At 39.9% G+C, this 26,611-nt stretch overlaps 1 protein-coding gene across 11 annotated transcripts; it reads right to left on the minus strand.

Annotated features, from left to right (window-relative positions):
* Positions 1-1,235: 1,235 nt before the first annotated feature.
* Positions 1,236-26,448, minus strand: SLC25A27 (solute carrier family 25 member 27). Of its 11 annotated transcripts, XM_047735062.1 has the most exons (10): positions 26,143-26,448; positions 24,559-24,596; positions 23,193-23,384; positions 21,328-21,412; positions 19,210-19,332; positions 17,072-17,184; positions 13,008-13,092; positions 7,825-7,917; positions 7,095-7,197; positions 1,505-1,853 (listed from the first exon to the last, which is right to left on the minus strand). In XM_047735062.1, the coding sequence occupies exons 1-10, from the start codon at positions 26,199-26,201 to the stop codon at positions 1,782-1,784; spliced, it is 963 nt and encodes a 320-aa protein (XP_047591018.1). In that variant the 5' UTR covers positions 26,202-26,448; the 3' UTR covers positions 1,505-1,781. The 11 variants fall into 11 exon arrangements, with proteins under 11 accessions (XP_047591020.1, XP_047591019.1, XP_047591024.1 ...); XM_047735064.1 differs by lacking the exon at positions 24,559-24,596 and having other exon boundaries at positions 1,236-1,590; positions 26,143-26,446; XM_047735063.1 differs by lacking the exon at positions 24,559-24,596 and having other exon boundaries at positions 1,236-1,687; positions 26,143-26,446.
* Positions 26,449-26,611: the final 163 nt, after the last annotated feature.

The following is a 26,611-nucleotide window of genomic DNA, read 5'->3' on the forward strand; positions in this document are numbered from 1 at the left end:
GTTGAATCCAGATATCAAGGAACAGTCTCAGTAATTAAAAGCAGTGTTTTCACCCCATGCCCCTTGAAGAATAAAGCTAAATAAATTTTTTTGTGGTCCAGCTGGTATATTTTGATCCAATCTTTACTTAATTTTAAAGGTTATAAAACATGAAAACCCAAAGAGTTCCCAAAAGTGGTCCCAATGCAGAACATGTGGGGATTTAAATACATAATATTATTTTAAATATATTTAACAACTCAATTCATACAGATTGACAGATGGAATGGAAAAGTAGACCACCAACAGATTTTGGTTGAACTCCACATTCTGAAAATTCCATAGAAAAACAACAAGCCACTGCATATTAGTACATCACATTAAAATATATTCTAAAGTATAACTCCCCTTTTAAATGGCAGTGATTATACAGTAGTGCAACCACAGGGCACGTGTAAACTTTTTTTGTTCAACATCATCTATGTCCATAACAAACTCTGGTTAACTGAAGATGTTTCTTGGGTCTAAGCTTTTTGAGCTTTCCTACATTGGCAGTTACAGCCTCTACCCACAACTCTATCCATCCCTCCAGAAATGCCCACTGGCTGAGGTTGGGGGAACAGGTGGCATACAGGTCAATCTGAAGAAATCTCTCACCTTTCTAAAATAAGAAAATGGATTTGATTCGATGATTGAAGACATAAATGTACACCAGAGGCAGTTTATACTTATCACTATTTAGTCAGGAAACTTTGTCAAAACTGGGTAAGATTCAGGATAGGACAGCTTCAGTGTGATTTCTGAGTTTGCTCCCTCTCTCTCTCTGGCCCTTAGTGTTAGGGAAGGAGATGAGAAAGGATGGCTGTCCAAAGTGGCTGACCTCATCTCAGCCCTGCTTTGGAAATGCCACGGAAAGGCTGATAATAACAGGTTGCTTTATGAAAAGGACCTACCCACCTAAGCTTTAATCAAACAAGCAGCATTTTTTATATATCAGGCTTCTTGGAGGCTACCGGCAAACTCTAGTTGCAACAGCGTATGTAACAAAGCAAACACTCTACTTGGTGTTCATCAAGACTCATGTGGCTGTCAGGAAGTCCTTAGCATGTGCAGTGGAGTGCTAGCCAATAATACAGACCTAACCAAAGAAGGGACACTGACAGAAAGAAGCTTCTCTCCTGGAAATCCAAACATCATCTCAACTTGATGTTTTTCATCCTCTTGGCAAGAAAAGGTACATTAACTTCCTTCACTACTAGGGAAATTCAAAATGTTTATTCATGAATTTTCATTCACCTCCCTTTAATTTACAGTATGTGCACTTTAACAACAGAAAAAGGAATCATCAAATTTCCATTGAAAATACTGACAACAGTTTAAATATATTTCTGAATCACCATGTATGTATGTGTTCTTCCAGATTCCTGTTGTCTACTTCAGGTCTGAGATGCTGTCTCCCTTTTGGCACCTCTCTACGTAGGCTCCTCAGCATAGAAGAGCATCTCAAAGGTCAAATCTTCTCTCGTAAGATGAGTGCTCAGGATTCAAATCTTCTTGAAAATTCTGTGCGAGGTCTCATTGGGTGGCCTTGTGTAATCCAACCAGATTGCTCTTGAACAAAAAGAGGAGTCAAAGAGAACTTGGGTTTCCAGAGAAAAATAAAGTGCTGCCCCTATAAATCACAGTCTTTGTGGAGTAAGGTGTCTTCCTAAAGAGGTAGAAATAATAGGGGTGTGTGTTGTAGATGCCCACATTTCAATGATACTGAACACTGTATCTTTAAGGGCTGCATCTTTAAGGGCTTAAAATGGACTGACTCCACTCATCTCTCTGATTTTTTCATAAGTAAGCCAGAACACCAGTGACCAAGGGGTCTGAAAGATTAACCAAAGAAGTTAGTGCATATTTCAAAGTGATTATGAATATTCTACATTTATGCATATACATCTCTGAATGACAAAGTCATTTTGAATCCACTTAGGCTGAAAACAAATATTTTGGTATTTCACCTTTATAGAGCACTTTATAATTAACAAAGTATTTTCATGTCTTATTTCTCATAGATTTCTCTGAACACTTTACAATAGAAAGGAAAGGTAATAATACCCCTATTTTACAGATGAGGACACTAAGGCTTAGCAATCAAAAAGCCATCAACATGTGTGGAGCTAAAGAACAGACTTCTGGCTTGCATTCCAGGGTTCCTTCTACTGAACCCTTCCCCGCTAAGAGGCTGGGACTCCGCATGCCTGAATTCTAGGCTAGGCTCCTCTGTGTGTAGATTGTAAAGCGTGACAAGGAGTCAGTTAAGAACTTGCAAGTGAAGATGAAAGATTATCCTTTGAGAGTTAGATCAGAAGCTCAACACCTGATGTATTACAAAATGGTTATAAAATTTCATATAAAATAGGGAAAAGAATTTCCAGCTCAGAAAGACTTGACTAACTTGAATAAAGGTATAACCACATCAAAAGGAATTATCAGGGCATGAAGGCTTTTCAACAAAGGAAGATAAAAACATCAAAGACAAAGAAGGAAGTAGTAGAGGAGACACTGGAAGTATCATCAGAGGAGGGGTATTTTGGATCCAGGTCCTGTCTGGTTTGGTTCACAGATGATACATAATATTGATCAGAGAGAAACTGTCCAACTAGAGTCAAAAAAGAAGCTTGAGCAATTAGAATATAAAATGTATTTGGTTAGAGAGTTTGTGAAGCAATATTTATGTCCTGTGTTTGGAAATATTGAGTGTGTTATATTGGGAGACTGAGACTTTACCAGTGGATTTAGGAGAACACATGTTGGTTAGTTAACCATATGGGAGACATGGACAAAATAAAGAATATGAAAAATGAAGTGAGCCAGTGATATAACTGCCATCAGATCAAGGAATAGAGGTCTCAGCTAAGAGTGGATTATGTAATCATTCCTAGCTACTCGGGTGGTCAGGCTTCTGTAGGCAAATGAAGTAAATATTAATCAGTGAGTGAGCAAAGCAAGGTCTCGCTACCCTTACCTAGTGGGAGGGACTGGGGTTGAGTTTAGCTGGGTTATGAATAGAAGTTAAACAGGGAGATCATACAGCCAATAACGGGGTAGTATACGAATGGCATATACTGAGCCTCTATGTTTTTTTCTTCCCTAGCATAGTTAGACCGCTGTAAATAAATAATGCAAGTGTATGACTCCGTGTTGTCTGCTTTGGTCTGCCTGTTGCCATAACCGCTGGAAAAACAAGAGTCCTTCTCCATGTCTTTTACTGTGGGGCTGAACATTAAGGGTTCTTGGATATTCTTAAATACTAAGATTACGAATAAGCTCTTCCTGTTATTATTCCGGGTGTAGTAAGCAACCTTCTGATTATAACTTGCCTTCACAGATGGCTTGAATTTAGGAGGAAGCACACTGTTGAGAGGATTTCAGCATCTGGATCACTAGCCAAGGGTGTTTCTCAATGTGAATGAGCCAATGCTGTGGTCTGATCATCAGTTTCAGTGAGTTCAGTTGAGGGTGAAATCTGTATTTGCAAGGCCAGTTTACTTGGAAGTGCCCATGAGTCAGTTTTTAAGGTCATGGTCATGCACTGTGGCACATCAACAAGGCAGTGCCACCCTGGCGACCTTTGGTGGTTAGCCAGCCTTTCTCTAGCAACATCTCTTTATCACTACACACTGTCCCTTTCCCCTGACAACTTTTATAGCTAGCCGCAGGATCTCAAGACATTCTGTGCATTGTATTAGTTAGGAGCATGGGTTTAGAACTCAACAGACCTGTGGTCTGTTCCCAGCTCTGCCACACACTGGCTGTATGAACTTGAGCAAATTTCTTATACTTGGAGCCATGGTTTTCTCATCTGAAAAATGAGGATAACACCACCTGTTTTACTGGGCTCTTACAAGACTTAAAAACAAAAAAATATGTGTAAACAGCTTAGCACAGTGTCTATCATACATGAAGTACTCTCTTTTTTTCCCTCACTTATACTTCCTGAGTCTCATGCATAAAGAGAATGGGTCAAATTGTCTCAGTATTCCTTTGTCTTATTCTCCCTGTCCTCAAACCTCTTGACTTTGATTCTGTTTTCCAACAATGGTCTCACCATCCTTATAGTCTCCCACACTAGAAATATGAAAGTCCCATTTCCTCCCTTCCCTCCCCCATCAGCTACACAGAGTCAATTACTAAATCCTGTTGAGTTAACCATAAATGGCCCTAGAATCTGCCTTCTCTCCATTTTTATAAGCATCTTCACATTAGATTACTGCCAAAACTTCCTTTCTTGGGTTCTAGCTTTCAGTGTATCTTCTACATTGCCGCCAAAGTAATCCTGTACCCAAACAAACCTTAGTACCTTGCTCCCACTATTAAACAGCTGCTTGCCTACTACAGGTTCCACCTAAACCATTAAACTTGCTCCCATAAGGTCCTTCTTAACCTGGTCCTTAAGTTCTTCTCTAGAATTTTGCCCACCACATCCTCTCTGAGGACCTGTTCTCCAGCTACACTGAATTTTCTGCGGTTGTCCAAACCTACTGGGTACACACATGACTTGATGTCCGTGTTCACATTGCTCCCTCGTGCCTTTCTTGTTAAATGCCGACTGATCTTTCAAAGCTCAGATCAGACATCATCTCTGTGAAAGACTTTGTGACTTCCTAAACAGGTAAAGCCAACTTTTATTTACTACCCATGTTCTCACCATGTTTTGTTCACCACGAGTAGAGCATTTAATACAACCTGCTCACAAAGACCATGTCCTCTGGAGTCAAACATCCTGGGTTTGATTCCCTGGCTTCATAAAGTAGTAAACAGCTAAACTGGCTGAGTTATTTAGACTCTTTAAGCTTTTGTTCCTCCTCTATAAAAGAGATATGATAATAAGCTACTGAAGAGATTGTTGGGAGAGTTCAGTGAGGTAAGCCATGAAAATGATTAGCACAGTGTTGGTGCTAATACCAAGTGATTTAATAATATTGGCTTTAGGGGCACCTGGGTGGCTCAGTGGGTTAAGCCTCTGCCTTCGGCTCAGGTCATGATCCCAGAGTCCTGGAATCGAGCCCCGAGACGGGCTCTCTGCTCAGCAGGGAGCCTGCTTCCCCCACCCCCTTCTGCCTGCTTCTCTGTCTACTTGTGATTTCTGTCAAATAAATAAATAAAATCTTTAAAATAATAATAATAATAATAATATTGGCTTTATTATTTCTGTAATTCTAACTACTTACATATCTTTCTTTTCCATCCTTTTATAAGCTGCTCTCATGCAAAACATCTTACTCCTTAGTGCCACCAGCACGTACGATATGCAGGCCAAATCAAAATTTTCCTTTCCATTAAGAAATATCCACAGATTTGAGATAATTTCAAGGTATAAACAAGACGATCAAAGTAAGGTTTTACACTTGGGTACACGTTTGCATCAGATATTGCTAAGGGCTTTGGCTATTAACTCCATGTTTACGGATACCCACTATTGCTTGGCGCTGTCATTTATTCCCAGAACTTCAATTCCTTTCTGTATGCAGATGGTGCTCACCTCTAAAGCTCCACCCCCATATGCTCTGTAAGATCCAGATCAACATACGAAGGAGCCATCTAGAATCTGTTCTTAGATGTCCTACGAATACCCAAAACTCAACAAATTTAGAACTAAGCTTGCTATTCTACCACAGGATCTTCCCTACCAATGATCCCATGTTAGGAAATTACATCATCTGTTGCTCAGGTCGGGAATCTGGGAATGAAGTCCAAATTCCTTGTCTTCTCTGACAATTTTCCCCTCCCCATCCAGTCATACTTCTAGCTCCTTGCTACCTCCCCTAAATTATTTTTTGAATCTATCTTTTTCTGTCCTCACTGTCATACTTTCATGCAAGCTATCATTATGTCTCACCTACTACTACTCCTGGCCTTTCCCCAACCCACATGGCAGCTGGAATTATATTTTTAAAAACACACACATCATCAAACTGGTGCCCTTCACTCTTATGGGTCTTACAGCCCTTCCCAAACTGGCCTCTACCTCTCTCTGGCCTCACCTTGTGCCTCTTTCCTCCATGTCTCCATGCCTTGGCCTGTGGGTTTCCTTCAATTCCCTGAACTCATCAAGTTTTCTGTCCACTCCAACTGTTCCCTCTACCTAGAACGTTTTTTTTTTTTTTCCTGCTCTTCTTACCTGGCAAATACTACTCATTCTTCAGACTCAATTTTAGAGCCCATTCTCCACAGAGTTGCTCCTAATCTCCAAGCTTAGGCTATATGTGCTTGCTATATATTTTCATAGCACCAGGCACTTTGCCCGACCACTCGTCACTTCTAGTTTTTTATTCAGTGTCTGGCCTTACCAAACTAGAAGCTCCAGCACTACAACAGGGGTTGAGACTCTTCTGTTCATCCCAAAGCCAGGCACTGGGTACAGGGCTTTGCGTGGCATAGGTGCTCAATTAATATTATTATATTGTGTAGACCGTTGATTATTGGAATTTCTAAACCCATGACTCGTTCGGTCTTTCAAATGTGTTCTACCTATCAAAATACTTGAGTACCTTATTTTTATTATGTATCTTATGTTACCTGATTAAGTCTATTTAATTCTACATCTTAGTTTACCTTCAGTAAAAAGTAATATACAGATCAAATAAAAATGACATAATGCTTTCTTACCAAACTAAGTTTTGTGGTAATGAGTATTAATGGATAATGCAACATGTGCCAGCAAAGTAACAAATTTTGTTTGAAACAGCAACATTTTCATAGGAACAGTATCTAGTATAAAATCTTAATACCTGTTCAAAACTTACGATACTTTGGCTAAATGGACTACTAAAGGTTTTACATTGCAGAAAACCCTATCCACTGACTTTATAACAACAGAATGTCAATCTTTTCATTTCTGAATAGTAACTGAATCGTATTACTTTAATCCATCTGGGAAGGTAATAAGACTCTGAGGAGAGGTAAAAAGAAAACAAAAAGAGATATAAAAAAGAGAGAAAGAATTGTGGTTTGGGGGCAGAGCCATGCTAAAAACCGAAAGAGAAAGGGGAAAATATTTGTAGATTAAAAGCAATTTAAGTGCAAAGAAGACAAAAACAAAAGAAGGAAAAACCTGACGTTACCATTCTCAGCCAAGATGGTAAAAAGCCTTTATATAGACTCATGAATCCTTCTCCTTGAACAGCCTGAATCAAACAGTCAGTTGATGATTTATACAAAAGTCCCCTAAAAAGGAAAGAAGACAGTTCTGCTAAATTTCTTGTGTGTAAATAGTGTATAAATAAATCATAAATTAAAAAATAAAGGAAACTTACTATAAGGAAACTTAAACATTTTCTGCTAATTTAGAACAAGTAATATTTGTGGCTCAGTATATAGAAATCATCTCTTTTGAGTTTAAAGAGAATTTCTTTAGGTGTCTAAGGCTGACTCTTCAGATTCATCCCACCCTTAGTCTTATAGTTAGAATTCACTCCACCTGATCTCTTCCAGAGAGAACATACTGTTTTATATCAAATCAAATTCTCCATGTTACCTGTAAGTCATAAGCTTCTGAAGAAAGTGCTCTGTAAATTCTCAGCAGAGTATATTTTCATAAACTCTTTAAAAACAATAAAATCACAATAAATACCTTGTGTCTAAATAATATGATCATTAAATTAGCTTATATCCCCAAATGCACAGTACTTTTCCATCAGACAAAGAGCAGATAATTACATAAAGACAGTTTGCTGGCTGAACACGTGATCACACAGATACATTTCTATCAAAAGTAAATGCAAGGAAACATCTTTAAGGAACATTATTATTAAGGACATTTGAACACATGGAGAGTGAAGACTTTCTATCTACCTTCCTTGTTTATCTCGTGGTTGATTCATTATTCGGCTTTTGATGACATCAGCGGGTGTTCCCAGAATAGAAGCTACCAGTCCAGAACATAAACTATAAATACAAATAAATGAATTTGAAGGATAATAAATATAGTGATTTCTAAATTGCAAGAAAAGGAAATTTGATATTTAGAAAGAATGGAATACTATATTATTGTATTATTCTTTATAATAATCTTATTTTTGCTTAAAATCAATGCTTAATGAAATTATTAAAGAGATAGAAAAAACAAAAATTAAAAAGAATGTCCAGGCAACAAATAGACATTGAACACCTACTGGTGGTGACAGGCACTCTTCTAGGCAGTGAAGAGGACACACACACACAAGCCTGTCCCTGAGGCCCTTACTTGGGAAGAGGCAGAGAAGAAATGAATAATTTCAAAATTCCGGTAAGTGCTACGAACAAAATAAAACTGGATAGCATGATAGGGAGTAAGTGGATGACAGGCCATCGCGGAGAGGCTCTTGAGTGACAACAGAGTGGAGTGGAGCAAGGATGTAAAGACATGGAGGAAGAATGTTGCCCACCAGAGGAACAGCCCAGGAAAAGCCCTGAGGCAGAAATGGCCAAGGTGGGCTGAAGAGAGAGAAAGCAGCCCACATGGCCAAGGCATCCTGAAGGGGTCCAGCCAGATGAAAGACTGAAGAAGCAGGCAGAGATCAGCCCATGAAGGGCTACTGAAGGCTATTTTATTCTAGATGTGAACAGAAGTCACTGAGAGGATCTTGGGCAGGGGAATCACCTTATTTGCTTAATATTTAACCAACAAAAAATTCACTTTGACCACTATTTAGGCCTCATTTCACTAAGCTATTCCATTTGCATATAATCTTACCTTCTTCTCCCCATCCTAAGGGATCAAAATAGAAATCCAATTATGTCATTTTTCCCTACTTAAAGGCAGCTAAGACTCATTCCCTATTACCTGATTTAGCTCACACACTAGTTGTCATACATATTATTCCAAGATCATATCTCTCTTCACCCATTTTGCTTTAACAACATGACTAAGTGTAGCTCTGTATTTACCGTACTATGCAATACCTCTATGCCTGCACCCCTGTCTAATTGGAAAATTCCTGTTTTTCCTTCAGTCTACGCTCAGGCATAAGGTCTAATAAGTTTCTGTTTATCCCTTCTTCCTTTGTCCAACAATGTTATTTGCTCCTTCTTGAAAAAGGCTTGTCAATTCCTCCGAAGCGACAAAATGGCTCTCTGTGGTCAACCTACGGCAGAGTCAATCGCGATTCTATAAATGAGTGACTAAGAAGTTAAGAAATCAGGGGCGCCTGGGTGGCTCAGTGGGTTAAAGCCTCTGCCTTCGGCTCAGGTCATGATCCCAGGGTCCTGGGATCGAGCCCCGCATCAGGCTCTCTGCTAGCAGAGAGCCTGCTTCCTCCTCTCTCTTTCTCTGCCTGCCTCTCTGCCTACTTGTGATCTCTGTCTGTCAAATAAATAAATAAAATCTTAAGAAAAAAAAGAAAGTTAAGAAATCACTAGCAGTTCATTATACTTGTGGGTATGCAAGGCAATTCAGAGGATGAATTTCCACAAACTGAAAACTCATGAGCTGCTTTAAACTTTTCCACAAGAAAGACCTATGATGAGAAAAAGGGTGGTTGCCCTGAGTCAAGGAGTATGAAGTCCCACTTCCCAGCAGCTGAATCTACAGAAACTGGGATCAAGGCAGCCTGAATAACAGCTTATGTCTGGCTAATGCAAAACTGGAAAGGAAAACTGTGGAAAACTTTTAGATCTTCTGGAACATCAAATACCTCACAAAGACAAGGACTACTGATTTCTGTGTCAAGGCTTTTGAAGTCTCTGAAAGCTCTATGGCAGGGAAGTTGAAGCTACCTTAGGAATCTTCGTATTCTCTCTTACTCTAAACTGCGGTAGCAGAAAGTACTCAGACTCTGTCCACCACTTTCAGGTCAGGATTTATAATTCAAAGGAGAAAATTACTTTAGAAATACTTGAATTCAAGGGAAGAAACCCATATAACCTATTTCGTATTACAGCAAAAGACCTAACTGTGCATATAACATCCTTGGGTCTCTGCCCACACAAGTCATTGTCTATGTGGAAAGAGCTCGTTTCACCACGTACATTCCAGTAGGTATACACTACTGCTCTTTTAATATTCTTTCCTATTTGTTTCTATTCTTTGAAAGTTTAATACCACTGATTTTAATATACCTTAAAATTTTCACACAGAAACCTCTTAACCAACACCTAAGGATATAGTGTATCTTCTTTAAAAAATAAATACTAAAAGAAAATAATGTATTCAGGAGGCCTCAAGGAAGATGGTATCCAGAGTCAATGGGAAAAGATAGAGCAATAAAAAGAACACTGATTTCGCCCAAGCTCTTTGCACTGAAATGGACATTGCTGCTTTTTACTATTGACCTTCATCGCTCCTTGTTAACAACATGATGAAGCTGAGGACACAACTAAAGTGATAACGGACAGAAAGTGACTGGTGAGTCTCCTGATCTCTCCAGGCAGCCAAGCGGCTATCTCTAAGACCAGTTTCAGATACTCCCATCAGCACTGTTTCAGAGAAAGCCAGCCTCTTAAGGATGAAGTAAATCATGCTCATGGGTCATCTTCACACAGAGTAAACTCACCTTTCTCACAGTTTTACCTCTCAACAGCCTCATGATTTCAAAAAGAAAAACAAGGTTATCCTGGTCTTCCTGTTCTATATCATTTCCTGACGATTAATTCAACTCTCTACCTTTCCTCTGCTTCCTTGATTAATATACCTTGCCACCTGCCTTCCCACCTCACTAAAATCCTCACTTGTCTTTATTGCTCCTGGCCTACCCCAGGACTTCTTATTTACCCCATTTTTAGAAATTGTGGTAAAACAGACACAACATACAATTTACCATTTTAATCATTTTTAAGTGCACAGTTCAGAGCTTATACCGTTTTTATTGTTCTTTATATCAAATTCCTTTTTCCCAGGTGTTGGATGGCTCATAAGAAGCTCTCTGGTGTACAGCTGCAATCCCCATTGAGCCTCCAGGAGCATTCATTTTCTTCTAGGACACAGTATCCAGAACTTCCATACCACATAGCACCGTTTACCTACTCAATTTGACTTCATCGTTAGCAACTTTTGAGTTGCCCCATGTAACACATGTATTCATACCAACCCATTTAAAAAAATTGATCCAGTGGGTAGAGCTAAAAAATGAAACAAATGCCCATCATTTCATTTCCCTAAAACCTGAATTAGAGAAGAATAAGACTAAGTTATTTCACATTAGGACAAATATATACAGCTGGAAATCTTGTTTTTCCACAAAAGACAGATCTGTTTGGTATATGTTAGGCAGATTTACACCTGCCAGGAAATCCAGGATTCTTTGGTTAGATGTGGTATTTGAAAGACCATTTGGGTGGAAAGACAATGAAAGAGAGTGGTAATATCAACGTGGAACTATAGGACAGATCTGACTATCTTGTTCCTAGAGTAGATCATAACACCAGAACAGAGAAGCATCTTGAAAGATGAGGAAGTCTTACAAGGTGACTCTACTGGGTGGAAACTGGAGACAAAAGTCTCCTAGGCAGAGTGAACAGCATGAACAAAGATAGTGCAGGAGAGATGGCAAGGATAGACACAAATATATATATATATATATATATATGTTTATCAGGATAGAAATAAGAAGTGGAAGGAGGTCAAAATCCTCAGTTTTCTCTGAAAAAGGAGGTCAGACTATTGGCTACAGAAAGTATGGTGTAGCTAGTGAACACACCTGGGTGAGAATCTGGAATGGAAAAGAATGGTAAGCAAAGACACATAAAAAGATTGCCCTAGTAGCACTAAAGATCACACTTATTTTAAGAGTGGAGGAATGAGGGGCGCCTGGGTGGCTCAGTGGGTTAAGCCACTGCCTTCGGCTCAGGTCATGATCTCAGAGTCCTGGGATCGAGCCCCGCATCGGGCTCTCTGCTCAGCAGGGAGCCTGCTTCCTCCTCTCTCTCTGCCTGCCTCTCTGCCTGCTTGTGATCTCTCTGTCAAATAAATAAATAAAATCTTTAAAAAAAAAAAAAAAGAGTGGAGGAATGAAGAAAAACTACTCTAGGAATATAAAGTTAAGGTGAATCTGGAATTGGAATTGCTTATATTTATATATCTCCAAATCTCATTGGTTCAACACTCTTAATATACTTTTGGGGTCATCTAATAGCATAAAGCATTCTGGAATTTGGACACAAGATCAGAAGCTATATGAAATCACTATAAGGTTAAGAACACTATACATCTATAAAGTAACTCACTCTAATGGATAATTTGAAATTGTGCTGCAAGGAGATAAGGTGCTTCTGCTTCCTGGACTGCTCTACTTCCTGTCTCTGTCAAGAGCTACAGCCTTTCAAAACACCTAATTCTAGCTCCTTTATAGGCCCTTCCCAAGTGGTTATTTTTTTCCTCCCTCTTCTGAATGGTACAGTAACTAGGCATTTTGTTTCAGCATTTACCATACATTATTTTTGTTTTTTAAAGATTTTATTTAGTTATTTGAGAGAGAGAGAAGGAGAGAGAGCACTAGCAGGGGAGGGACAGTGGGAGCAGGAAAGGGAAAAGCAGACTCCACCCTGAGCAGGGAGCCTGACAACACAGGACTAAATCCCAGGCCTGGGATCATGACCTAAGCCAAAGGCAGATGCTTAATTGAGTGAGTCACCCAGGCACCCCTAGATATTGTTTTCATATGTGTCTTTTTTTTTCCCTGCTCAGCTGCCTAGAAAGAAGCCGGGGTTACCCTTTGTACCCACTGCAGTGCCCTGCAGGTGCCTTTATCATAAAAGATGCTCAAACTTAACTGTGGAATTGAATTGCAGAATTGATCAACAGAATCTGACCCCAGGAGGGTCCCATCAAGGTGCAAATATTTGGGATGGTTTAATATGAAACATTGTGCAATTTTGTCTCTTTCTTCCCCATTTTAACTGCAAAAAATTCGAAGAAAATTGTTCTTTTTAAATGTACTATCACATTTCTCTAAGGGTAATATCACTAGATTCTCCATCACAGGAGATAAAAGGTTAGAATTTGTGCCAAATGTGGAAGAAAAGTGATACAGAAAATAATTCAAACTAAAATAATCACTTACCTTGATAAACCATGAGTCATGATATTGTCCTCAAGTGGAGTGTTCAGTACCAAATAGTGTTTCACTGTATCATAAGTAGTTAAATCTGGCAATAAAAAGAAAAAGGAGGCTGAAATATTCATTTGACAATGAATGTCTTTTATGTTAATAATATGTTAGACTTAGGACACCTGGGTGTCTCAGTCAATTAAGCCTCCGACTCTTGATTTTGGCTCAGGTCATGATCTCAGGGTCATGAGATCGAGCCCTATGTTGGGTTCCACGCTGAGCATGAAGCCTGCTTAAGATTCTCTCTACGGGGCGCCTGGGTGGCTCAGTGGTTTAAGCCTCTGCCTTCAGCTCAGGTCATGATCTCAGGGTCCTGGGATCGAGCCCCACATCTGGCTCTCTGCTCAGCAGGGAGCCTGCTTCCCCCTCTCTCTGCCTGCTTCTCTGCCTGCTTGTGATCTCTCTCTCTGTGGAATAAATAAATAAAATCTAAAAAAAAAAAAAAAAAGATTCTCTCTCTCTTTCCCTCTCCTTCTGGCCCTCTCATTCTCCTGCTCACACACACACACACTCTTAAGAAAAAAAAAAAAGAATAGATTAGGTTTGGGGTAGGAATGTGTACAAGGATGAAAGATACTATTATCATTCTCAAGCATGAGAAAGCAACCAACAGATGAAAGGTGAGGAAAAGAGGAAGAGAGACAGGTACTCAATTATATCGTTTGAACATTTGAATCCAGCTATCACCTACCATCAGTTCAAACCCTGGACTTCTTAGTATTTGAGATGATAAATTCCTTCTCTAATCCTAAGTAAGTTGAGATGAAATTCCATTACTTATAAATAAAAGGTCCTGACCATTATTCTACATTAAGCTTTTTATATTTTTTTCTAATGACAATGAAGAGCTATTGAAGAGTTTTACACGGGGCAGTGATATATTACAACTTTGGAGTTTTATAATGACTACCTACAGTGAAGTACAGGAAGTGAATTGTAAAGAAGCAAGAATGGATAGATGTGTTTGATCACTCACCAAATATGTGAGTGTCTACCATATGGTAGTAGGCATTATTCTAGGTGCTGGGAAAAAACCCACGGATAAACTGAACAAAATCCTCATTCTTTGTTGAGGGATAGACAGTAAGCAAATATATAAACCACAGCATTTCAGATAGTTATAACTCTCCAAAGACAAATAAGGCAAAGAAAGGGGATAAGAATATCAGAAGGTGGAGGAGAATGATATATATGAATTTTAAAGATGGGATCTTTAAGGGAGGGTTTTGAGCATAGCAGCGACGACTCTGGGTTACTATTTACATGACACTCTGGTGGTTCTGCTGTGACTGGAGTACAGGGAGACAAGACAGATTAGAGATGAGACTATTGCATTTATTCTGATGAGAGATGATGATGGTTTGGAAAAAGGAGTTGTGGAGCACTGGTCAGATTCTAGGTATGTTTTGAAGGCAGAATCACCAAATCGAATAGAGAGGGAAAGAAAGGAATCAAAGATGACTACAAGATTTTTGAGCTTTGGGTGCCTGGGTGGCTCAGTGGTTTAAAACCTCTGCCCTCGGCTTGGGTCATGGTCCTGGGGTCCTGGGATCGAGCCCCGCAGCGGGGAGACTGCTTCCCTTCCTCTCTCTCTGCCTGCCTCTTTGCCTGCTTATGATCTCTGTCAATAATAAATAAAATCTTAAAAAAAAAAATTTTGAGCTTAAACAATTTGAATGGCAGAGCTGCCATTTTTGGAGATGGTGAAAATGAGATTTGACTAATTTAGAATGTTTTAACTAAGTTGATGGAGTGATGACCTTGGTCACAGCAGTTTCCAATGCACGGGGGGACAAAATGGCCGTGGGGTACATATGGAAAGACCAGTCTGGAGGCTTCTGTATTGATCCAGTAGGAGGAGATAAAAAATACGTGGACAAAGGAGTGGCTCCAGGGATGAAAAGAAGTAGATGGATGCAAGATACAGCTAGGAGACAGAAGTGGTTGGACTTGGTGACTGATTGGTTTTCAGGAGTAAGTGAAAGGAAAGAGATGAAACTCTTGCCTAGGTTTCTGCCCTGTTCAAGTGAGAAAATATGATATTTTTGAGATTGGGAAGAATGGAGAGCAAGTAGCTTGATAAATGAATTTGGTTTGGACACAGCATGATATATTTAAGATAACCCAAATAAATATGCTGAGTAAATAGCTGGAAGCTGGAAGAGAAATCTGAGCTACAACAGATTTTGAAGCGTTGAATTGAGAAACTACAATCAGTAAAGATTCCTGATAACTAAAATAGCCACCAATATGATGTTGTAGCTATGGATGGACTGAAAGAGCAAAATTTAAAAAACCAGACTTACTTCCTTTGATATTTAAGTGATATGTTCCTATAACCCTCAAAAAGGCCATCCCTTCATTTCCTAGAATCATTTAAGTTGGGTCTTAGAAATAATCTTTTCATTCATTAGCTCATTCATCAAATGTTTACTGACTACATGAGATGATAAATAAAATGTCTTTGCCTTCAGGGGGCTCATAATCTAGCAGAGGAAATAGACACACAGTAGAAAGCAATGTAATGAGGTATAAGTGATCACAGAGTTAAGTACCGGGAACTACAGAAATTCATAAAGAGGCATCTAACACAACATGGCTAGGGAAGGGTGGTTGTGGGTTTCAGGAAAAATACACGGTAGAAAGACACTTTGGTAGAAAGACACTTTGGCAGAATACTAAAACATCTGCAAGAAGGAAACTAAATAGAAGAAGAGGGAGGAGGACAGAAAGTAGGAGAAGAGCAGTTTGGTATGTGCAGGCAATGGAACCTTCTAGCTCATGATTCTCTGTTTCACTCTTTACTCCTGAATCAATGAATTATTCAATTCCCTGAAGGCACCGGTTGGATTGTGCAGACCTTCTATATTATGTTATAAAACTTCCACTTTTCTCCTGTGAGTGATGAGAAGCCAGTAAAAGGTTTTAAGAGTCCCAGTAACATGTTGAGATTTCTATTTTAGATAAATCCTCCTGGATACTGGATATAAATATGAGGACAGGGGAGGAGACCAGCCTGATGGCTGTGGCTATGATGGTGGGAATTGTAAAAATGGTTGTTTTAAGGATACTAAGGTGATAGGTATTGGAGAGGGTACACTTTCAAGAAATATTTAGAAGACAGAAGTAAGGGCGCCTGCGTGACTCCGTGGGTTAAAGCCTCCACCTTTGGTTCCGGTCATGATCCCAGGGTCCTGGGATCGAGCCCCACATCAGGCTCTCTGCTCAGCGGAGAGTGTGCTTCCTCCTCTCTCTCTCTCTCTGCCTGCCTCTCTGCCTACTTGTGATCTCTGTCTGTCAAATAAACAAAATCTTTTAAAAAAGAAGAAGAAGAAGACAGAAGACAGAAGCAAGGGGTGCTTAGGTGGCTCAGTCAGTTAAGCATCTGCCTTTGGCTCAGGTCATGATCCTGGGATCCTGGGTTGGAGTCCCACATTGAGCTCCCTGCTCAGTGGAGAGCCTGCTTTTCCCTCTGTCCACTCTGCCTGCCACTCCCCCTGCTTGTGTGCTCTCTCTCTCTCCCTCCTTCACTCTGAAAAATAAATAAATAAAACCATAAAACAAAAGACAGAAGCAGTTAGTGACTGACTATGGGAGGTGAGGGACAGGTTGAGTTAAGGAAGCACTGAGGTTTCCAGTCCGGGATGCCTGCTGCGCAAGCTGGGGGAAAGAGTTGGGCATTATGGATCTAATGATTGTCACATGGTTATATGTGCCGTTTTGGATCTTGGAGGAGGGTGTGGGTAGAGAGGAAACCTTAGAAATAGTTTAGTACTATCTCTTTATTGACATAATTTGCTTATTTTAGGAAATCCTTTTCATAGATCACCATGGAGAAAAGTGAAAATACTCTAGAGAAAATATTCAATTAAGTTGTTCAAACATAAATGAAGACTGTTGCCAATGATTACTAAAAATGATTAAATAAAGTTTTTCCTTTTCCCTGATGTCTGTGCTTATCATTACAATCATGAAGGCAGTAAGGACTTCTCAGAGTTCAATAAAGTTTCCATTACCTCCCATATTCACCAGTGCGGCTCTTTGTATATTGGGTACCCAGCCTGCCCAAAGCCCACGTATTCCTCCTTCAGATAAGATTTTTGCAAATGCATGATGCACACCACGAAATCTAAAGGAAAAATAATAACGAAATGTGAAAATTCTATGCCTTCCTATGGAATGCAGCTGGATAAACTTCACCTATAGCTGTTATGATTTGGAGTAAAATAACATCTTAATTACCCAGAATTGTTAGAAATTGAAGAAATCAATCCTCACGTATTCTCATAAAAGAAATGACATTTTTAGTCCAAAGAGTGGGGAGGGCAATCTCATAATAAAAGTTCTTAAAATTGAATATTTCGGGTTTTATAAAAATTTACTATCCTATCCTGATTTTGTTCAGTTTTGGTTTTTTGTACACAGGTGAAAAATGGTGCTGACCCATGAATCAAATCTGGAAACCCCTGTTATAAAATAATAGTCTGGGTTTTATATAGTCCGAAATACCTGGAGTCCAATGCCATCTTTACCACTTACAAGCTGAGTGGCTTTAATTTAGGCTCTACATTCCCTAAGTCTCACCAAAAAGATAATAAGATATATTTATAAGGCATGCAAAATTGCTATAATGCTACATGGGAAGTTATACTCACAAATGATGGTCACTGTAGTCAAAATCTGTTGTGTACTTATTAAACATAGGACTTTTTATATACATTAGATAAATTGTACTCCTGAAAACTCTATGAAGTGTGAATTTATGTTCCAATTTCCGTCTGAGGAAACTGGAGTCTTAGGAACTTGTTAAGGAACTAAGTTAACTAGGTTAAGGAACTTGACTAGGGTCAGAGCTAAAATGTGGTAAAGGCTGGATATGAATCCTGGGTTGTCAGACCCCAAGGTTGATGTTCTTTACAACAGCAGGAAATGTTTTTTACTACTACATCAAACCAATAATTTCCAACAGCAGAGAAAAAGGAGGGGAGAAACTGACAGGATTAGTTAAAAACTCAGATTTTTCTGGATCCTGATGATTCTCTCCATGTAGTCAACTTGGAAAACATCACTTCTTCCTGCTACTTAGTAATTAATTAGAAGGTGTTACAAGATGACAAAATGGGTCCTGGGATTCTGTAAACTGCTTGGTTAAGTCAGAGTGTTACCCTTTTCTCCTCTGTGGTGGGCGTTCTCTCTGTCTGGAGGGCTCAAGGGGGCCTGGACTGCCAAGCCCAACCTCAGCTTCAAACTGAGCTAGCTAGAGGAGCAGCACTGTGAAGAGCAGTGGTCCGTGTCATTGGTGGGTTCCTAAAGGAGATTCAAAACGCTCCTTCATCTCTGGCCCAGCCACAGACCTGCAGTGTTCAGAAGAACAGACCTCTTCTTACTTAGCCAAAGGTTCTGCACTTTTCCTCTTTTCTGGGAGACGTCTATCAATCTCTAAGATTTTGCCCCTTTCCCAGAGAACCAGGCTAAGTGGTGTTTTAATAAATTATTCAACATGAAGTCCTTTGAAGAAAGGCAGACTTCAATAATGTAGAGTAATGCAGTAGGAGAATTTTGTGTCACAAAGACATAATAAAAACCTTCCTTAAACTTAGGGAAAAGAGGAGAAATGGGATTAGATAGGAAGTGGGAAGAACTTGCAAGGTCAATCTTGCTGTTCTCCCTCTTTCAGGGATTAAAGGGAAAAGAACCAAGCTTTCAGTCATGGAAGAGCCCATGCAGTCTGTCACGCAAACCTTCTGAACAGTCCCTTTCGAAAGATAAAGAGACTGAGGGTAGGAGTGCTAAGTGACTTCTACAACACTAAGCCACAGCGGCAAAACTGGGATTCACACTGAGACAAACTGCAAATTTTAGTGATCAGACTCTTTATATCAAGCTGTAACAACACAAGTCTAGCTGACTTGGCTGGGAAAAGCAGCAAACAGCTATGCACACATATAATTTTTCTACTAGAGAACACGTGCACCTTATCATGCAATGAAAAGATCCGTGTTAGCCCTTCTCTTAATGAATATATCTTCCAAGTTGAAAGAGTCAGAATTAATATCTTCACTGAATGCTGGATTACAAAAATGCATAAATCAGTAGGTACATGTTCAAACTAAGATAGGGTAAAGGAACAGAATCAGTTAATTGGAGAACCTACCGCAAAGGTTTTCCTTCAAGTTTCCTTTTTCCTTCCATTTGCATCTGAACCTTCACTAGATCAGTTGGGTTGGCTAAAAATTGGCCAACAACACCAGCCATCATACCTCCAATCACTGATTTCCTAATTGCAAAAGGAGATACATTTTTTTAATAGTTTCTGTTAAATTAAAATCTTAAAAAAAATAGTTTCTGTTAATTTTGCAAATTTTGTAGTGAACAGTACCAAGCTGATCCGGCCCCTGACTAGGGATTTAAGACAAAGTGAAGAAAAGAATGGACATACAAATCACAGAGGAAAGTAGATGGTTTGTCTTTTTACTGAAGGGAGGGTTAAAGGAGTTGAAATTCAAATCTGGTTTCAGGAGCCTTCTATGGCCTGAAAGTCAAAGGAAGGGCAGTTGCTTCAAAGTTATAAATATCTGAACTGACCATTTAATTGTAGTTTAATTCTGACCACAGGGGACTGAAAAGAGCATAGATGTAATCAGTCTAACAGACAAAAGCTGGTCAGTCAGATTTTGTAAACTATTATTTTAGTAGTTTTACATAGTAAAGGGGGCTTGAGAACTTTCTTCTCATCGAAGAAACTCTCTCTGCCCCTTGGCTCTTCCTTCTCCTCACCTCCCAAAGCCAACAGTGATTAAGTCTAGACTACTATACTTGAACACGCTTTGAATCCATCCCCTCCTCTCCATGCCAGCTACCTGTGTCTCAGACCAGGCTCTGATCATCTTTTACCTTTTCTTAGAAGAAAAGGGATAATTTCTTTCCTTTTACTCTAAAACGGTATTTGAAGAGGTACAAATGGGTATAGAATAACAAGGTTCCCTATTATCAGTTCCCTTCCTCTGAAGCAATCACAGTTACTAGTTTCTTATTGTTTCCCACACATAATAATAGTGCATTCAATTATGTCAGGCCCTGTTTTTAAAAACATCATCTAATTTTCATATCAACCCTATGATATTAGTACTACGTTAAATCCTCTTTACAGATAAGGAAACTGAGGCATAAAAGCAGTTGAAGGACAGTTCAAATCACACAACCAGTGAGTGGTATGGCCAAGATGTAACAGCAGGAAATCTGAGTGCCAACCACACAGTCTTAAGCACTAAGTTACAATTGATAGTTTGTGTACACACAAACATATATGTATAAATACTCCTTTCTAAAAGCACAAATGTAGGGGCGCTGGGGTGACTCAACTGACTAATTTTCAGTTTATAGACTGAGCCACCAGCTCTTGGCTTCTACTCAGGTCATGATCTCAGAGTTGTGATCTTGGGGTCCTGGATCAAGCCCTATGTCAGGCTCCATGATTGGCTTGGGGTCAGCATGAGATTCTCCCTCTCCCTCTGCCTTCCTCTTACCCCACTTGCACTCTCTTCTCTCTCTCAAATAAATAAATAAAATCTTAAAAAAACAAAAAGCACAAATGTAGAATGCTAGGTTGTATACACCTTAATTTTTCCCTAATAATGTCCTTTAAGATATATTTTTCCTAATAATGTATCTCAAAAGTTATCAGTTCATTCAGAACTGCCTCATTTTAAAAAACGGTTTTATAGCATTCTATTTTATGGACCTATCACAATTTATTTAGACAGCTTAACTTTTAACTAAGAAATCTAAACATTTACATGGCATTTGATAGGCCCTGCAAATTGTTTTCCATAGAACTTGTATCACTCTCCACCGACATCAGCAGCCTAGGAGCGCCTGGCCCTCATAATGATGAACACAGCACTGTTTTTTCTCTTTGAGAATCTCATAACCGCTGACAGCTTCTCCCTCTGCCTGCCACCCTGCCCTGCTTGTGTGCTCGCTTGCTTGCTCTCTGACAAATAAGTAAATAAAATCTTTTTTTAAAAAGGAATTCTTTTAATATTAAAATATTAATATATATGCAAAATTTCATATACATACACACATGTATGTTTGTATACAATGTGCAGTAAATGCTCACTGATTTGGATTTACATTGTAATTATTAATTATTTTAAGCCTATAACTTGAGGCAATTTTGGTACAAATACACAATTTTATACAAATCTAATGGATACACATTAAAGCCTTTAGGACCAATAGTATATATTATTTTCAAAACAAAACTTACCAAAGGGGATAATGCTTATCTTCACTTTTGCCAAATACAACTTCACGAAGATGTTCGTAAGTGACCATGCGGCCTCCGGAGTACACTGTGTAGAATGGATCATTTAAAAGGTGAATTCAGCTAGACATAATAAAACAAGAGGGCATTCTGACCTGGGCCAGTCCATCTCTCTAGCTGTGTTGTTCTCGCATGAGAGAACAACATATCTCTCACGTGAGAGAACAACACATTGGCTTTTCTTGATGTTTCTCTAAAGGTGGCATGCCTTCTTACCCCTAAGGCCTTCTCATATGCTGTCTTATCTTTCTTGAATGGATTCTCCCTTCTGTGCTTGGGTAACTCCTCCTAGTCCTCTAAGACTTAATTCAAAGAACACGTTTTCTAAAACATGCTCTCCGACCTCCAGTGTTCTAGACTGCCACTGCACCTGCCATGCTTCTCCTCTCCTCCTCCAGAACAATCCATGCATACATCCAATATGACATTAATTGGAGATTAACTTGATTTTGTTGCTCATCTTTCCATCAGACCATGAGCTTTTCAGGGCAGGCTTTGTGTGTTTTCATTACTCTATGTACCCTAATACAGAGCTTGGTACACAGCAGGCATTTTTCATTTAATAAATATGCATAACTTCACTGGGTAGTTGATTATATTGAGGTAACTTTTTCAGTCAGCTGTCAAACTTACAAAATGAATCTTAACTGTAAAGCCATTTATAATGCTCAACTAAATACAAATGAAAAGAAGTAAAACTCAAAACAATAATGGAAAGCAAAGGAGAAAATATTTTTTTAAAAAGATTGGAAAATAAAAATCATTAAAATCAGCACATGGTATTCATAGAGAGCATTTTTCTTGATATATCAGGAAGTCTAATAAAATATTTTAAAATATTCACAAATATACAAATCACCAAAACAACAGTCTCTATACACACTTCTGGAAAGCTCTTAATGAAAACACTCTAGCTTACTCACCTGAAGAACTGAAGCTTTAAAAATCATAAGCTGGTATTAGTACTGGATGCTTTTCTGGTCAAGGGTCCCTACATACTTGTGGAAGTATTATGAACGTAGAGGAGAAGAATGCCACACCTGTCCTACCTCCTTTGAAGCCAAGTTTATGTTCTCCTATCCACAAGCAGAAAACCCAACAACGACTATCTTTGTGAGAGTCACTTGAGAAGCAAATCTGAAGCATTCTCACTGGCTGTAGCACAGTGACAACTATTTCCCTTGAAGACTGACTAAAGGCCCACACAGGTAGGGAGGTAGCCTTGGAAACAGAGGTGAAAATAAGCTGCACTGCAATCACTCAACTGCCAGAATTGGATCAGTCATCCCTGTTCTCTTTCAGAGTTGCCTAGTCCTGTAGTATATGGGACAGAGACTAGTGAGATTTGGCATTTTAGTCAAATATATTTCATTTTCAAAGAACATGAAAAGCTTACATTTTGTGTTTTAAAGTTTCTGAAGTGGAGAAAAAATATCACTAATTTTTTTCTTAAAATTCTTCAAACATGCAGAGAAGTAGAGAAAATAATTCCCTCTGTATCCTTGAGATGTATCATTGCTAACATTCTTGCCACATTTGATTCATTTTTCTGCTTAATTATTTTGAAGTACATTATAGACATCACGAGAGTTCACCGCTAAATACTTGTATATGCTTTTCTAAAAATTTAAGGCAATCATTCCTTAATAACAATTGGTGGTTAAATTTCTTCCCAAGAGAATATATATTCATTTATTACATTAGCAGAAAGAAAAAAAAACCCACTAGATTTTGAGCACAGCTAAACACAAAAGCAGATGACACACAGAACTCATAACAAACTTACCAGCTGGAATCAAGATAAATACCTATGTGTCTGTAAATGGCAGGTGTCACTCCTTGCCAAAGCTTTAGAAAGCCTTCTTCTTGAACAATCCCTAGGGCTGTGCGCACCATGCCTCTATAGGGAGCAGATTCTCTTGCACTGTCTCCCAACCGAGCAAGGGCAGCTTCTCCTTGCATTTGGAGCCGAGTTTTTGTGAGATCGAGGGGAAAGGTTGCTGATAAAAAAAACAAAATGAGGGGGAAACCCATAACATTCAGAGAAACAAACAAAAATTCCAAAATTCTAAAGTCATGGGACTAATATTTTAGTCTCCACAAGATCCGTGGTTCTCAAATTTTAGAGTACATCAGAATCAGCTAGAGAAATTATTAAAACTTATTTCCTAGTCCCATACCTATGGATTCGGAGCAGGTTGATGGGGGTTTAGAAATCATTTGATTCTTGCGCACGCCCAAATTTAAGAATCATTGTCCCAGAGCACCCTCACCCCCAGATCATCAGGGGGAAAAACGTGACAAGATTTGTGTTCTTTTTACTCAGAAATTTCAGCCTAAAATCTACTTTAGTCCTTAATTTGTGTTTTTCAATGGGAATAATTTCAGATTTCCATATTCTCTGATGCTCCTTTGACTGCAACCATGATTAAGACCCAATGTGACTTTTAGAATACTGTACTACTTCTGATAGGTTCAAAATATAAGCAGGTGAAGATGCATTATGTAATTTCATGGGTGATATTCACTGACCTGAAGTTTGAGATATAGAAGATGTAATGTAATGTAATGGAGTTCATACAAGGGCAGCATGCTCAATATACTTTCCAATTAAGGCACAGATTGAGTTGTTTTTCCAGTACAAAGTTTTACGTGTGGCCTCCTCATGAGTACCAATTATACTTGAAAAGTTTTTTTCTTTTTTTTTTTTTAAGTTTTATTTATTTATTTGATAGAGATCACAAGTAGGCAGAGAGGCAGGCAGAGAGAGAGGGGAAGCAGGCCCCCTGCTTAGCAGAGAGCCCCATGTGGGACTTGATCCCAGGACACTGGGATCATGACCCGAGCCGAAGGCAGAGGCTTAAGCCCACTGAGCCACCCAGGAGCCCCGAAAAGTTTTTTTCTAATGATTATATTTTGAATTCAAGATATTGAATTCAAAAATACATTTTTCCTTGAAACAGTGAAGCTAACTGGTCCACCACATTAGGAAGATCAAGCTCCTCACTTTATACTCATAATGTCCCAAATAACTGAAGTAACCAGATTCGGGTAAGTTCATGAACGTTATTGACATTACATGAGTCTTTTCAATGACCACCGCCTGATATAAAATCATAGTTATGCTTTTTCCAAGAGAAAACAGAGTAGGGGGAGGAGAATATTAAATCTTACCACTGGTCTTTGGAAAAAATATCTTGCTGATAGTTCCCCTAAAACAGAAGTAGTTTGCATGTAGAGAATTTTAACAATGCTTTATTAACACATGAACCTTGAAAAGATCTAAGATTCCTAAGGTTCCTCTATATTAACATGGGTTATACCTCTCAAAATAATTCTAGTTTACTTACTGGTTACTTAAATAATGCTTCAGGTTCTGATCCTAAAGTGTTTTGTACTCAAAACCAACCCATATTTTGATTTCCTAGCTTCCCATCCCCATCCCCCACACCATTCTCCACAAACCTTTACAAAAGTAAAGTTTCTTTGCCATTGGTCAACGGGGGGTGGGGGCGGGGGGGGGGGGACAATCAGGTTTAAAAAAGTTATAAATATCCAATCCAGCAATCTGATTTAAAATTTTTTTTAAAGTGGAAGAATTGTATTTCAGTAAAAACAGTGAGTAACAAAAATTTTCCCATCAACTTTAAGAGAAGAGAAAGAGAAAAAATAGTGGGTCCAAAGGGCAAGAGGGGAGGAGCACAAAGAGCAAAACAACAGGTCCTGTGCTGGCTGCGCTGGAAATACAAAACAAATTCATTTTAGATGAGAACCCAAAGTAACATTTCCTGATGATATACACACCAAAGCTGTTGCTAGTTTTGTTTTTCAGCAGGCAAGAAAATGAAAGGGTAATCTTAAAACGCACGGTGAAGGCTTCACAGGGAACACACAGGCACTCTGCTCACAAAATCATTGGAAGGAACACCACCTGCTCACTCAAGGGCATCAAAATTCTCCCTAGGTGGACTCTAGTTTTCTCTGACTTGCTTATGCATAGGTAACTGTGCTGTCCTCTATGTTCTTATGATATTTAATACTTTCATTATAGTAAGTAGCACAAGGTAACTGCCTGACTCATCATGTCTCCCCACCCGCCTGTAAGAAAGGTCAAGGCTGAGTCTTTGAAGCACCTTCACCACAGTCTAAAATTGTGGTAATTATAACAATGTTGCAATTAGTGGGCGCCCCGCCTTGGATTTAGCATTTATATATTATCTACTTCTCAGACTCCGAGACGCAGACACAGTACAGATGAATTAAGCTCAAGGAGGAAAACTGGCAGATGTCGAGAAGATGCTCCATATAAGTGACAGGTTAGTAAGTCCTACGAGTCTACAAAAGATAAGGCTGTGGTGAGGCTATGGAAGAATAGAAAGCAGAGAGATTATCTCAATAGAGATGAAGAGTGGATCATGTTTTTAAAAGGTCATCCTCACGGATGGGAAAATGATTCCTAGAGAGGAAGGACGGTTCTTGAAGCTTCCAAGCGTAGACATTCAGACACAAGAGCAACACCTCTGAGGGAGACGAAATTGGAAGGAAAAGACCTTAGTGACCTCCAGGGCCGCCTCCTCGCAAAGCCGGCCTTGTCCCCGCCCTGCCACAAGGGCCAAGCAGGTGTGCAAGCAGAGGGCGCAACCCAGAGGGCCGCACCCCCCGGGGGGGCCGAAACCGCTCGCCGGTGCCCTCACCCCCACCCCCAGCGCGGCACCTCGACGAGTCGCGGGGGAGGCCCGGGCGGGGGCGGCCGGGTACCTAGCTCGGCCACGGTAGCCGCGCAGCCCGACAGGAGGAACTTGCTCGCTCGGGGCCATCTCTGGGCAAGCGGCAAAAGCCTCTCCTCATCCTCTGGAAGCGACATTCAGCAGCAAGACGGGACGGCAGTACACCCCTTCTGGCCGGCGCCCAGCGCCGCGGCTGGCCTGCCACTCTGCCAGGGCGGCCCGTCCTCAACCGGCGAGTGGCGGAGCGGGGACCATTTCCCTCGCTCCGCTCAGCCAGGCGGCCTCGCAAACCTACAGCCTTCCTCGCAGCCCCGGCGGGAGAGCTCCACAGGACTGAGAGCAGAACAACAACGCGAAGCCCACGAAGCTTCTGGGAAATGTAGTCCGCCGGGCTGCGCGCCTCTTGGGCGCCATTCTCTGATTGGCTGCGAGCGAGGCTCCCTCGGCGCCGCCGGCCCAGGTCTCCATGGCAACAGAGCAAGTTCTCTCCCGCCTTCCAC

This window comes from Lutra lutra, chromosome 6 (genome assembly GCF_902655055.1).
Source record: "Lutra lutra chromosome 6, mLutLut1.2, whole genome shotgun sequence".
Classification (NCBI taxonomy): Eukaryota; Metazoa; Chordata; class Mammalia; order Carnivora; family Mustelidae; genus Lutra; species Lutra lutra.